This window comes from Schistocerca nitens, chromosome 1 (assembly GCF_023898315.1).
Source record: "Schistocerca nitens isolate TAMUIC-IGC-003100 chromosome 1, iqSchNite1.1, whole genome shotgun sequence".
NCBI classification, from domain to species: domain Eukaryota; kingdom Metazoa; phylum Arthropoda; class Insecta; order Orthoptera; family Acrididae; genus Schistocerca; species Schistocerca nitens.
The window spans coordinates 569893121-569908973 of NC_064614.1; the positions used below are offsets into that span (position 1 = coordinate 569893121).

General features: G+C 42.6%; 1 protein-coding gene across 1 annotated transcript in view; it reads right to left on the reverse strand.

Annotated features, from left to right (window-relative positions):
- LOC126254906 (protein unc-13 homolog 4B-like) overlaps nt 1-15853 on the reverse strand; it is a 142262-nt gene that overhangs the window by 81609 nt on the left and 44800 nt on the right. The window contains exon 2 of the mRNA XM_049955348.1: nt 8580-8620. Coding sequence (XP_049811305.1) covers nt 8580-8619 — 40 coding nt within the window. The 5' untranslated portion in view covers nt 8620. The remainder of the gene's footprint in view (nt 1-8579; nt 8621-15853) is intronic.

Sequence of the window (15853 nt, forward strand, 5' to 3'; positions counted from 1 at the left end):
AGTGTCCTGCCAATAAAACGAAGTTTTTGATCAGCCTTCCCCACAACATTTTCTATGCGTTCTTTCCAATTTAAGTTGTTCGTAATTGTAATACCTAGGTGTTTAGTTGAATTTACGGCTTTTAGATTAGACTGATTTATCGTGTAACCGAAGTTTAACGAGTTCCTTTTAGCACTCATGTGGATGGCCTCACACTTTTCGTTATTTAGGGTCAACTGCCACTTTTCGCACCATTCATATATCTTTTCTAAATCGTTTTGCAGTTTGTTTTGATCTTCTGATGACTTTATTAGTCGATAAACGACAGCGTCATCTGCAAACAACCGAAGACGGCTGCTCAGATTCATGGAGGTGTGCTGTGCAGGGTCGGTACAATTTTGTGAAACGCGCTGAAGTTTCTTCCTGGGCCGTAGTGGGAAAAATAGAGCGGGGAATCACCTGTTCGATCTTCCGTTTGCAGACCTAGGAAGGAGGGAAATGCGTGACCGCAATCTTGTGACCTACCTTCTCTCGCACAGCTACCACCCACGTACCCCTGCCCCCCTCCCCGGAACGCAATTTAGCCCTTCATACCACTCAGCTGCACTTAGACATGGTACACACGTTTAATATTTGTTCTCAATCTACTTCATTTAAAGATTTTGTAGGCTTAAAACAATATTTTTAATAATCTGCGATTTCTCAAAAATGGTTCAAATGGCTCTGAGCGCTATGGGACTCAACTGCTGAGGTCATTAGTCCCCTAGAACTTAGAACTAGTTAAACCTAACTAACCTAAGGACATCACACACATCCATGCCCGAGGCAGGATTCGAACCTGCGACCGTAGCGGTCTCGCGGTTCCAGACTGCAGCGCCAGAACCGCGCGTTAGTGCGATTTCTCCATCCCCTGCAATGTGGAGACTATTAGTCTTAGACAAAAAATTAATATGGCAGTTCTTCAAAACACTGTACAAAATTTGGTGACTACACAAATGTTTTCCCTTGATTTTCCTTCGTTGATTGGACTTATACAAGGTCGTGCCAGCATGCAAGAATTTCTAAGTAACTCACTCTTCGCAGACCTCGCCATCGTCCTGTGACAACTTCTCATTTCAGACAATTCCAGATTTCCGCTCTGTCATACGTTACTAAAAGTTGATCGGCCTCGAACAAATACCATAAAACTAATTCGTTTTCGTAACCAAATTCCTCTTCCATCAACAATTTAATATGAACAACTGCATTTTCATACAGTTGTCCTCCTTTGTTAAGCATTTTGAAAATTCACATTTTGTGATGATCATGTGAACATTGTCACAGATTTGTTTTTGCGCAAGACTGAAGGTCATTTGCTTTCCTGTTCAGTTGTGTCAGTCAAATAGTAGGATTTAATTTAATTCTGCCATTAATCTTCCTTTGAGCTTCTGTCATTGGAACTTCGCGCTCTGTGCAGCCTGTACGTAATTAAGGTGTCTATTGCACATGTTGACTAACGACTGAGGCGGCCGTAATACTTCATTGAAAGTAGTCATACTTCTCTCCTAAAGGATACTGGAGAACACCACTGCCGGATCTTTCGCTGCCGCCCAAGCCTCTGCCCCTAATGACTCCACTGTCGACAGGACTTAAACTCTAATATTCCGTCCTTCAGCTCAAGCCGGTGCCAGCAAAAGCTTAGGCTACTAGCAGTAATACACCCTATTCGTGGAAGTGCTATCTACGTCGTCAGACGACAGCCTTGCATACGTAAGTGCTTGTGGCGGCATTTGTTTAAGACGGGAACATATTCTTTAAAACAGTTAGAAGGTAAGATTAGATATCAGACTCTGTGTAAAGAGAGCTATTTTCTCTTCGAAAAATAATGACGTAACTTCTCCACAGATGTTGTCTATATCATATAAGACAAGAAAAGAAATTTTTGCACCAATAGAAAATATCAAAAATACGCGTAGGAACAGTCATTATTGTCCATTCAATTCCATTTGTGGCCAGTACAAACGGACAACGCTGCATCGTGCCACCAACTACGTTGCGGCAATGGTGAAGACACTGAATTCGCCTTCGGGAGGACATTGGTTCACGTCTCTCTCTGGGTTACTAGCTTTACGTTCTCTGAGCTTTCTTAAGGCTAATGCTGGGAAGGACACAGCCTATTTCCTTTCAGATCGTGCCTCACACCGAGGTTGTGCTCCAGAACTAATCACACCGTCGTCGACGAGAATTTAAACGATAATCTTCTGCTTTACTTATCACCAGCGTTACAAGTAGTTGATAAAATTGTTGATGTGCTTCTTCAGGCACGTTCTTTCACTCTTGGAGAGTAATGAACTTCAGACGCGTTAATATGTTTTAGCTTGTGGAGCACAAAGGTCACGGCATTTGAGAAAGAGCTCGTCCCGTCGACGTCAGGATCATTACAATTTTGTCACAAACTCAGCTGGGATAGAAGAAGTAGAAAAATCGGCTGTGACCTTATTGATCAAATCGTTGTGGCATCCACCTGTAGTGATACGATTAAATCGATAAAAACCTTCACCACGGTGGCCAGAAACGGGTTTGAACTATGATGCTTCAGAATAAGCGATGATCTTCACGTGGCATACTGACAATGACACAGCATGTCGACCTCTGTTGAGTATAGTCATGCACAAACTGGTGATAATCACGCGTAAATAATTTACATAGAAAGCCTAAAGGAGAGAAGATAGCGTTACCATACCTTCGAGCCAGTAAAGAACACTTAAGGATCACGATGAGATCCTTTAGTCCCCAAACGTCGATTTCTGCCCACAATATCTACCTCCACGACATCGGGACATAAAGCAAGTAAATGTGTTGTCTAGTGCAGCAGAGTTCACATTCAGTCCAGGTGCTATTGGTCAGTTGACCAAGTCTAAACAGAAGCTCATTAGGAACCAAAAACCAGCTCTGTTTATTGTATTCCCTTGTAATATAGTTACCTGTCTTCAGTCTTTGGACCCTGCAGTTCGTTAATGTAACACACTCCGCGTGTCATCATACATAGGGATCATCCTCGCAAAGACTACAACTATATACTGTGCGTCGTACTGCTCCAAGTGACTTGCTATAGCAAACCTGCATACTGCCTTTCACTCTGATTAGGTTTGAGCGAGAGGTACCGATCGTCTCTGGTTGTAATGGTTCATAGGCGGCCTTGCGCGTAATCTCTTTGAACGCTTCCTATAGTTTTAATGCGAATTCTTGTGACGTAATTACACCTTGAGCCAGTTTAGCGTCGGTTTCTTCCTCAGCTTCTGTCAACTCTTCGATACAGATTATGTCAAATAACATTGCAGACTCACTGAAGCGCAAAGAAATTGGTATAGGGGTGTATATGCAAATACAGAGATATGTAAAAAGGCAGAATGCGGCGCTGCGGTCGGCAACGCCTTTATGAGACAAGTGCCTGGCGCAGTAGTTAGATCGGTTACTGCTGCTACAATGGCGGAGTATCAAGATTTAAGTGAATTTTAACGTTATATTATAGTCGGCGTACGAGCGATGGGACACACATCTCCGAGGTAGCGATGAAGTGGGGATTTTCCCATACGACCATTTCACGAGTGTACCGCGAATATCAAGAATCCGGTAAAACAACAAATCTCCGACATCGCTGCGTCCGGAAAAAGATCCTGCAAGAACAGAACAAAAGACGATTGAAGAGAATAGTTCAATGTGACATAAGTGCAACACTTCGGAAAATTGCTGCAGATTTCAGTTCTGGCATATTAACAAGGGTCAACGTGCGAAGCATCCAACGAATCATCGTCGATATGGGCTTTCGGAGCCGAAGACACACTCGTGAACCCTTGATGACTGCACGGCACAAAGCTTTATGTCTCGCCTGGGCCCGTCAACACCGACATAGGACTATTGATACTAGAAACATGTTGCCTGGTCGGACGAGTGTCGTTTGAAATTGTATCGAGTGGATGGACGTATACGGGTATGGAGACAACCTAGTGAATCCATGAACGCTGCAGTCAGCAGGGGATTGTTCAAGCTGGCGGAGGCTCTGTAATGCTGTGGGGCGGTACAGTTGGAGTGATATGGGACTCCTGATACATCTAGATACGACTCTGACAGGGACACATATGTAAGCATCCTGTCTGATCACCTGTATCCATTCATGTCTATTGTGCATTCCGACGGAATACGTCCAGAATTGCTACAAAGTGGCTCCAGAGCACTTTTCTGAGTTTAAACACTTCCACTGGCCACCAAACTCCCCAGACATGAACGTTATTGAGCATATCTGGGATGCTTTGCAACATCTCCACCCCTTCGTACTCTTACGGATTTATGGACAGTCCTGCAGTATTCATGATCTACAGTATTACTTCAGACATTAATCGTGTCCATGTCACGTCGTGTTGTGGCACTTCTGCGTGCGCACGGGGCCCTCACGCGATATTAGGGAGGTGTACCAGTTTCTTAGGCTGTTCATTGTCATTGAACCACATTTACTAGAAATTCTGTTCCTGTCTAATTCTAATTTTGGCTATGCAAGTGCAACGCGCCTCTCTTTCGGTTTTATTCCAAGCAAACCCAACCCAGCCGCTCTTCCCAACATTTATCAAAATATCTCGACTGATCGAGCACTGTTTTTACTAGTGGGGGGTAACTGAGTATTGGTATCACACTGACTCGGCGTCTGAAATGTTACGATCTGCTAAAATTCCGCCAATACAGACAGCTTCAGGAGGAATGCATAGCGGAAGGCGTAAGTAGTTCAACTGAAGGAGGACGCTTACAGTAAAATGCAGAGCCAGCGGCGCGTCTGTTCGCTGCTGCGATAGCGCGGTGCTTGCGTGCTCTCTACAGATGCCACGGCTGTCGGAACATGAAGACTGCCTGCGGCAAAAATGTACAATTTACCGCTTCACCTCACAAACCATTCTACTCTACAATGTTCTTTTTAAGCAGGCGTCTTATAGAATGGTTCTGTTCAACTAAACTTGGACTGTCACCAGCCAGTTTAGCGATAAAAGCGTATTTTCTGCATAACATCTGTTGTTTTCGATCAATTTTAGATATCAGCACCCTCTCGCCCACAGTTTCAGGCTCTTTTCAGGTAGTAAGTTGGATGTTCACGAAGTCTGAAATTTCTCCAACGATTCTGCAGTTACGCTGTCCCCGTCTTTCCTCCCCTATCTCCACGTACAAAGGCACACACACACACACACACACACACACACACACACACACACACACACACACATACACACACACACACACACACACAGGACAAAGAAGGTGGACTCCTAATGATGATCCATCTCTATCATCCATATAAACGTCTGTTCCTAATGGTCTTTTGCAAGTGTTTATCTTTTTAACCATCAAAAATGACATAAAAATGACGCTTTAATAATTTAAATCATTGTTTGATGTCACTATTGCTTCTAACGTTTGCGTCAATGTTTTTCTCTTCTGGTTTTTTTATACAGTCATTGCTAGAGCGTCTGCATCTGCACTTTCACATGAACGCAGCAAACTGTTCTGCACTGTAGGGTGATGAGTACTCAGTACTGTTATTAGCAATCCCCATTTCCGTTCCACGCACCAAAGAAGGCTACTTGTAGACCACCTCACCTCGTATTTTGTTCTTACGGCCCTATATAAGATAAGCAATAGACGTTGTAGTATCGTTTTACTGCCTGTTCCGGGTAGTAGATTCAGAAAACTATGCCAAAGTGTTTCGTATAAACATCATTGTTTTTCTTCTGAACATTACCGTGTAAGATCGCTAAACGCCATCAAGTACTTTTGTTCTGAATAAACCAGTGGGTTACAAATGTAGCGATTTATCTTAGAATTTCTTTAACATGACATGGTGCGAATTCGAAACACTCGGACAGTAAGAAAGTTTGTCTCACACAAGTATCTTGAATGCGATCTATTTTTCAGACACATTATTATTTCTCAGATTTCTTCCAATAAACTCAAGCTGCCCGATTATCCTTCTTGCGACTGACCTCGTGGATTCGTTCAATCCCACTTCATTTCGTAAAGTTAAGCTTAAATATTTATTCAACCGGACTGAACCTGACAGTATATCACTACTTGTGAACACAAAAGCCGCTACATTCTTTGCCTATCGATTATATATGCTTCTCTGTAATGCAGTGCCGTACATTCATGCAGTTTTCAAAACAAGCCGCCATTCACTATGCGCGGCCAACATTTTATCCGATTGTAATTCGTTCAAAATTTCTGGATGATAAACTCAGGAAGGATAAAGTTTTGTACATAACTTCGTCATGAGCGAACAATCTGGGCATCTATGATTCGGGTTATTACCAGGCTTTGCGTGAGACAGCGCCGAAGTTGCTGAGAAATGAATGGGCTCACCCAGCAGCGCTCACGACCTGAAGAATGTCACAACTCGGACACGCGTCGCGTTGCTGCAACTTGGCGGCACCCGACCGCCTTCACTGTGCTCCACTAAACTCAACTGCGCCATCAGCTTCCGTGGTCTCGGGTATAAGGTCAGCTCTATTATTCATGAAATGAGCTTGACGGGCAGACTCAGGAATTCCTCATTGCCATTCAGGGCAATGTCCAAGTAGAAGTGGTCTGCCACTACCTTCCCTCAACCTGTTATGAAGTGTCTGATGTGTATCCGTATTATGTGTATGGCTGTTATACTCGGCAAGGCGAAGTGGCGACACAGTCATGTATACGTCTGAAAAGCAGGGAGGAGAGGTAGGAATAACGTACACTCCAGTATCCTGTGCAGGGGCCCTGTCACACACTACACGCCTTTACTTACCACTGAATGAAGTGTCCATTTAGAACAAGAACAGAAACAGAACGTACAGTAATGTCTCATCTCTGCTGCTCGCGAAACTTTGCTGACAGTATCTGTAACACTGCCTCGCCTGTGCTGTCGCCGGCCACTGTGACCGAGCGGTTCTAGGCGCTTCAATCTGGCACCGAGCGACCGCTACGGTCGCAGGTTCGAATCCTGCCTCGGGCATTGGTGTGTTTGGTGTCCTTAGGTTAGTTAGGTTTAAGTAGTTCTAAGTTCTAGGGGACTGATGACCTCAGATGTCAAGTCTCATAGTGCTCAGAGCCATTTGAACCATCTGAACCTGTGTTGTCACTGTTTTTCACGGCTGTCCGTGTTGATTTTCTACCGTTTCAGTCACGGATGACACTGTCGACTCCTACCCATCGAAGCAAAGGCGACTGATTTTATTACAGTTTCAGGTCCCTAGTCAATGAGAGTGCCTTGCCTCCACTAGTTGGGGTTATTTTGGGGGAGGAGACCAGACAGCGAGGTCATCGAATTAGGGAAGGAAGGGGAAGGAAGTCGGCCGTGCCCTTTAAAAGGAACCATCCCGGCATTTGCCTGGAATGATTTGGGGAAATCACGGAAAACCTAAATCAAGATGGCTGGACGCGGGATTGAACCGTCGTCCTCCCGAATGCGAGTCCAGTGTGCTAGCCACTGCGCCACCTCGCTCGGTGCCTCCACTAGTCATCACACAGTTTTTTGATGTGATTCACTGACTTTCAGTCTTTTATCTTACAACGGTGAAAACTAACATTACAGCAACATAACATACTAACTGCGTGGTTTAGTGGTTATTGTGGTTAGCGTTTGTGGCTCTCGGATTCTATTCCTAGTGGCCACCTCAAATTTTCTCTGGTTGAAATGTCTGAAGAGAGGTCTATTAAGCCTTGTGAGGCCGAATGAAAAGCTGTTTGTTTATAAAAGCAGCGTAATTGACTCTGGTCAGGCCTAACTACTAGCAGCAAAATCAGCAGCCATTTCTTTCGGGTTTGAGAACGAGATATTTGTCGTTTTACTACCAGGGACCTTATTCTTTGCAAGATTCCAGACCATTTCTCTGAAATTTAGGTCTAATCTGAATGGCGGCAGTTGGAAGGGAACCATTTTCTGGCAAAAACTTGTCAGTGGAGCAAGGAGAGAAGGTAGATGGGCCTACTCCTTAATTAATGCCAAAAGTTCGGGTACCTTGTTTCATCATACTTTTTTCTTTCCTTTTTTACGTGATAGAAGTTTTCCTGTTACAATGAAATGAAATGAAATGATCGTATGGCATTGCTGGCCAGATGCCCCATCCGGCAAAGTTCGGCCGCCGAGTGCAAGTCTTTTTCAGTCGACGCCACATTGGGCTACTTGTGTGCCGGTGATGAGGATGAAATGATGATGAAAACAACACATCACCCAGCCCATGAGCGGAGAAAGTCTTCATGCTTCAGCATAAAATGTGTTACACAAGTCTATAACACATTGACGTCAACGATATTGGCCTCTTTCTCCAAATGACTTGATCTCAACTAAATTGACGTCATTGTCGACTAGATGTTAAAGATTTTCAATTATTCCTCTTCTTCCTTCCTCCTCATTCGTTACAAATAAAAGTTATTACTGTACGAACGTTATAAATCATGTCCAATTATTTCTCGTTTCATTAACGTTACTTCCTCCTGACGAATAGCCTACCTTTGAACTTTACCACAGTAGATATTAAGATTGTCCTTTACTGTTGCTAGTTGATACTAAACTATCATAGGTTTTAGGAAGATAATTAGGTACTTACACAATATCTTCTTCCAGATGCTTAGAAGACTCGGTGGCATCCTGAAAATAGAGTGCATAATTAGTTACACGACACAAATTTCCTTTTGATAAAGACGTTGCAATGTTCTACATTCCAAACATTTATAAAAATACAAGTAAAGTGCTTAAAAAGCTAATGAAATATGAGTTCCCCAAACAGATGAAATGTCTCGCACGAGACAATTACTCTGCCTCTATTACGAAATATTCGTACGTGGTATACCAAGGAGCACTGATAAGGCTCTAGAGTCGTATTTGATATGAATAGGGCTCGAATCCCAGTCCTAACTTCCTGATTCAGCTTTCTCGTGGTTACCCCAGATCAGTTCAGGCGAATAGGGGACAACCTCACCAACAAAGACACCGCTGTCATCTTCTCATTCTTGTCCAGCCCACTGTGCCTCTAATAACCTAAATGTGACGACACGCTTACGTACCTCCCACATTTGAATACATCTGCAGTGTAATTCATTTATTATTTTCGACATTATGTCTTCGCAATTCGTGAAATGGTGACTAAAGACTATTTGGTTTTACAAAAGACGGCTCGTCGGTTTTCTCTCAGTACATTTCTCGCGCCACAACACATCGGTGAACAACAAACTATCTTTAGAAATATTGCTAGCAACTTGAATCCTCTTTTCATACATCGTAATTTCAGGCATGTGGAGCTTGAAAGTATTTGTGTATTGCTTTAATTAATCCATTATAGTATTACATAAATTTCATTACATTTGTACGACTTTTCTTCCTTTGTATCAGCGTCTAGACATATTGTTTCTAATATTATTTGGATAACAAGTGTATTTTCTTCGAGAAAGGGTTTTTTGATATTCCCTGAAAGTATGCATAAGGTAAAAAGCTATGAATAATGAAATTAAAGCAAAACCTAGTGTCGGATATTTAAAGTCAACGTTAGCGACACTTAGTGATGTGCACCATTCCCTCTCTCTCTCGGTCTTTTGTTGTGGCCGATACGAAAGTAATTTGGTAGATTCAGGTGCCGCCATATAGTATACTCTTCTGAAGCACTAGCGAAAATATGAAAACCAACTTTCCGTCAGACAGAGGGACCGCCTTCAACAAAGTCACGTTCTCGCTCCATCAGGCGCGGCGGAGAATACTGAACTATTGCACAGAACGATCTTGTAATCAGGAACAATGCTTTTACCTTTAAAAATTCCATTTAAAGTTTGGCAGAATCGTGTGTCGAATGCCATGATGAACACAGCCGCTTTCCTCCAGGGAGGGGAGGGAGGGGGGGGGGGAGGATATTGAGCCTGGCTGAGAGGGAATATTACAAAATCCAAATGCTAATGATGGAATACTAAAAAAATGGCAACGGATTAATATTTAAATGTTTCACTTCATCTCCGGTGATTAATCAAATTATGTGCAAGTAATAAGTAGGCATAACCTAAGTTAGTTACTTATCTTAAAGAAAAACATTATGAGAATCAATAAAATAATACGATTGCCTGCAATAACTAATATTTACAGTCGAGGCTTTTTTACAACATATTTGTTTATGACATCACCAGAGAAAGTTTCTCTAGGTTGCTAGTCACCTTCTGATCCAATGTCTTAACTTTGTCATCACCTTATTCATTGTGCTGAATGACTTTTCTATGCCAGCAGAGGAAATGGGAATCAACAGCATACATAACATTCGGAGAATGTCGTTAGTGCTTCAAAGCCGATGTGTGCACTTAAGATAAAAGAAATACCATCAGAAGACGAATCTTCTGATTTCTTACGAGCATCAACAGAAATAGTCTGCAATAACAGCATCAACGTTTTTAAGTCCTGACATCATTTACAATTCTTTAGAATCATTGTCATTAAATTCTTGAAATATTTTAAAACTTCCAAAATATGTACGTAGTTCTATCACTTTCATAGCCTTCTCATTGAACGGTTGCTCAAGTTCATTAATTAAATTTTTCACAAATTTCCTTAAATTTTTGATATTTTACTTCTAGTCGTCCGTGAATAGCACACTTTTAACTTGTGTTGCATCCACTTGTAGTTTCTTAATTTTGTTTTGTGTTTCATTTACTTCTAGTCGTCCGTGTATAGCACACTTTTAACTTGTGTTGCATCCACTTGTAGTTTCTTAATTTTGTTTTGTGTTTCATTTTCCGCACGATTTTCATCGCAGTCGCTTCGCAGTTCAGTGTTCCAGAAAAAAGTACAAGGAATTGTGAAATTCCGAGTGATTGTTGTTGTAAAACTTTACCTAAGTCTGAGACGGCATTCAATGTATCGTCAATAACCTACAATGAAGCTGGAACTCATAACTTCTAACAAGATTCTTCCTTCCAAACTTGCTAAATCCGCACCGGCCATGTGTATATGTTCACATGCCATCATAATCATGCACTGTGCAATAGGTACTCAACCAACGGATGTCACCAGCTTTGGGTACTTTTAAAAAGGTTCTTTTTTTTTTTTAATCACACTGAGTTTTTCCAAAAATGTTTTTTCGTTTAGGAGAAGCATGAACCAGTTTATAAATGTCCTTAACAATATGTAATGTGTGTTTTATTATAGGATGTTTGCTCTTATAGTTGGTGGCAGCAGTTCACAAAACACGTGCTCTGCAGTGGATGTATGGCAATTGAAGCCGCCTTTTTGCTGATAATAGCCGGCCGGGGTAGCCGAGCGGTTCTAGAACCGCGTGACCGCTACGGTCGCAGGTTCGAATCCTTAGGTTAGTTAGGTTTAAGTAGTTCTACATTCTAGGGAACTGATGACCTCAGCAGTTAAGTCCCATAGTGCTCAGAGCCATTTGAACCTTTCTTTCTTTCTTTTTTTTTGTGCTGATAATAGCCGAGCGCCGATCCCAGTGACAGAACCACTAAAATTAGCAGCACCATCGAAAGAGCACTTTGCTAATTTGTTATCAGAAAGTTTTCGATTCTTTAGTTCATTATCAGTTGCTATAAGTACAGATTCAGCTGTCGTAGCCTTCAATTCAACCACACATAAAAATCGTCCCTTCTCTTCATAAGACGAAGCTGGCGCCACATTACGAACTAGCAAAGGCAATTCGCTTTGGTTATAAGAACCTGCAGATTCATCTGTCATTAAGGAAAAGTATTTATCAGGGAGAATCGTTTCATCTTGGTTGTCTAGTGCCTCAGCAATGCAACTTAATAATTCTCAAGCAGTGTCTTTGCTACCATATGTGGGCATTTACCTCTGGAATTTAACCCACTTTTCAAGATTAATGTCGCTTCTTAGTACAATCTTACGAATTAGAAATTCATATTTTGTTGTGTGGGGGATTTCTTCAAATGGCTCTGAGCACTATGGGACTTAACATCTGAGGTCATCAGTTCCCTAGAACTTAGAACTACTTAAACCTAACTAACCTAAGGACATCACACACACCCATGCCCGAGGCAGGATTCGAACCTGCGACCGTATCGGTCGCGCGGTTCCACACTGAAGTGCCTAGAACCGCTCGGCCACGCGCCTAGAACCGCTCAGGCACTTCAGTCTGGAACCGCACGGCCGCTACGGTCGCAGGTTCGAATCCTGCCTCGGGCATGGATGTGTGTGATGTCCTTAGATTAGTTAGGTTTAAGTAGTTCTAAGTTCTAGGCGACTGATGACCACAGCAGAAAACAGGGAGAAGTTGTGTGGAACTATGAAAAAAATAAGCAAAATATACAAACTGAGTAGTCCATGCGCAAGCTAGGCAACATCAAGGATAGTGTAGGCTCAAGAGGGCCGTGGTCCCGTGATTAGCGTGAGCAGCTGCGGGATGAGAGGTCCTTGGTTCAAGTCTTCCCTCGAGTGAAAAGTTTACTTTCTTTATTTTCGAGAAGTTATGACCTGTCCGTCCGTTCACGGACATCTCTGTTCACTGTAATAAGTTTAGTGTATGTGTTTTGCGACCGCACCGCAAAACCGTGCGATTAGTAGACGAAAGGACATGCCTCTCCAATGGGAACCGAAAACATTTGATCGCAAGGTCATAGGTCAACCGATTCCTCCACAGGAAAACACGTCTGATATATTCTATACGACACTGGTGACGGCATGTGCGTCACATGACAGGAATATGTTGTCGACCCACCTAACTTGTACACTTGGCGAATGGGTAAAAAGATTCTTCTACCTTGCCCGATATAGGTTTTCTTGTGGATGTGATAATCACTCCCAAAAAAGTGATGGCGGACAGATAATAATTGTATGAAAATAAAAAATTAAAGTTATCACTCGAGGGAAGACTTGAACCAAGGACCTCTCGATCCGCAGCTGCTCATGCTAACCACGGGACCAGGGCGCTTCTGAGCTCACACTGTCCATGATATTGTCTATCTTCCACATGGACTACTCAGTTTATATATTTTGCTTATTTTTTCCATAGTTCCACACAGCTTCTTCCTGTTTTCTCGATTAATCTGTGTTCAGTTTTTCAAGGCCTATCCATTGTGCCAACTTATAACTAAATCTGAGGGGGGTGCGATGGGTAGATTCCATTGTCAGAGCCATTTGAACCATTTGAAGCGCCTAGAACCGCTCGGCCCCTCCGACCGGCGGGATTTCTTCCTTAATGAGGATACACACACTTCGAATTAAAGAAGACTGCTTGGTGATTTACACTTTTTCAGTTTCATTTTGTTTAATTATCTGCGCATGAATTGGAGTGTCTAGTGCCTGTAATTTCCAGATCTCAAGTGCAACGGAATCTGCATGTTTTCATAGTTTTCCCATGCTTTCAGTAGCTTTTTTAAATGCATTTCAAGCAATTCGCAAAAAAGCCCCTCCCGATCTGTTGCCCGATCACGGTCAAAGTATAACCAGTTGAAGCTGGTACTTAATTTCGCGTTCGACGCTTTGTTTAGGATGACGTTTTAATGATGGGCCAGAAACAGTACATTTTACGACGAAGACTGAGAAAGAGTAACAGAAGACCCAGAAAGCAATCCACCTCTCATGCACTAGCATTTCATTCAATAGACTCACACCCAACTATGTCTTCTGCAATACGCTTTTATCAGAAAAGAAAGCAAATAAATTTTGTTGATTCGACATTGTTTTTCGGCACTTACACATTTTTTTTTAATACGACGAATTGACGAAGACTGCACGCCTGTCTCATAATCATATCATCCTTCCATAGTAAGCTATTTAGTGACTAACCGTTAAAAGAGCTGCTTATTAGAAACTGAAATTTATTACAACGATGGAAGCGTATTATTGTTGTTGCTCGTAACAGGCGGCAATCTTTGTCTTTAGATAGATCCTTTTCGCCTGTATCTGCATATCCAGAGTTATCACGACTTGTCCATTGCTTCGTAAACAGCAGCTGCCGGCACAGATGAAATTTGTCAAAACAATACAAGATTGTTAGTTATTACATTACACCAGCCTAGAAGATAATTTAAATTCACACATTATTATTTTGACTTTTAATGCTATATACTAATAGATATGAATTTCTCAGCGGGGAGGGGGAATTTCTAATTTCTGGGGTGGATTCCCCCTATCCGCCGCATACCCCCTGAATTTATAACTGGTCGAATGCCTGCTCGTTAATATGCTTAGAAACTAAGCTCACGGAAGGAGATAAGGACTTAATAACATGTTGCTAAAAAGGTCATATTCGCTGTACGGTTGGAGTTGCTGTCGGATTTATAAGAATCATGGTGGTAGATTCCTTATAGCCTCAGTTTGCTTGCTTGTCTTCCCACGTGGTACTAGTTTACCGTGTAGTGCGGAGTGAAGAAATATGCTCGACCTGAGCCACCCTACGTAACGCCACCCAAGGACGGTTGCACCCAGCGACTGGTGATTTGCGTCTCATTATTTTTCTTCTTTCTCCTCTCTCGCTAATTGGGGTCGTGCGCTGACACCAGATAGTTTATTATGACATAGAACGTTCTGCAGTCCAAAGATAGTGATGGCATCCATCAGCTGTGTTTTGTTTCCTCCAGCAGTGTAGGTGTCACTGAGCACAGGTCAGGGGTTTCGGTACACCGATAGCACAGCTGGACCAGCTGTGGGATATCACAGAACAGAGGGGTGGTTTGCAACCGTAAATGGCAACAAAGTGATGGCGCAATAGTGATTCTGAAGCTAAAGCTTAAGTGAATATGAATAAAAGTTAATTTCCTGTCACTTTAATCGAGCACAGTCGTTTATTTTAAAGCTCTTAGACTACGCGAGGGGTAGTCACGCAAATAGAGTTACTTACCAGCAATCAATTATTTGTTTGTTTGCACGTATTTGTCTGAAATACTGGGATGCAAATGAAATCCCCGCGCTACAGTAACGTAGCACATCTCTAGTGGAACCAAAAACAAACGGCTAACCCACTAGTGAACTGAGCGGTAATTCGATTTTTGCACTTCAAGGAGAACTACGCGGTAATAATCCATGCTGATATGCTGTGTGTTTACAGCAACAATGCACCATCGTATGATTAGTTAGTTTTTGCACACAGGCTTCTATTGTGGTGGAGCGAGCCTGAATGACACAGTACGAAGTGCCAGACCAACTCTCTGTGAAAAGCCGGGAAATCTAGGAGAAAGGGAGGTTCTGGTCCTCGAAGGCCGACAAATCACAATCGGGGTGATACTGAGAGAAGTGAAAATCAGTCAGGCATCAGTTTTCAACATCTTGCAGCACATTTTGAATATGACAGAGATTGCCACCCACTGGGTTCCGCGACTGTTCACACCCATTCAGAAAGCCCACCCAACTGATACAGAGGTGGAAATCTTGCAGTTGTGCAGGGACAGTCCAGATGACATTTTCAGTCGTCTGATGGTATTACTATGGCCCCCAAACAAAGGGGCAATGCAATCAGTGGAAACACGTGGCGTCATGATCATTGATAAAAGCGAGGACGCAACACTTGATCCGGTAAGGTGTCGCTGAGTATTTTTGGGACTGCCATGGTCTGCTTCCATCAGACTATACTCGGAGAGACAAATCGTCACACAAGCGTACTACCGAAATCTACTGACATGTTTATGGGAGGTTATCAAGACGAAATGTTGAGTGCAACAGTCCAAGGAGGCGTTTGTGCTCCACAACAATGCTTCAGTTCTAAATGAAAATCAAAACGCCTGAAGTCGTCTCCTCAAGATTTAATTTATTTACGCAGCCAGTTTCGTTGTTCCATTACAGCATCTTCAGGCCCCTTGATCACGTAAATTGGGAGGAACCCAGTCTCGTGTGCAGTCATAACAGGAACCAATAGTAAATTACCCGTGTCCATAGATCCCTGGTCAA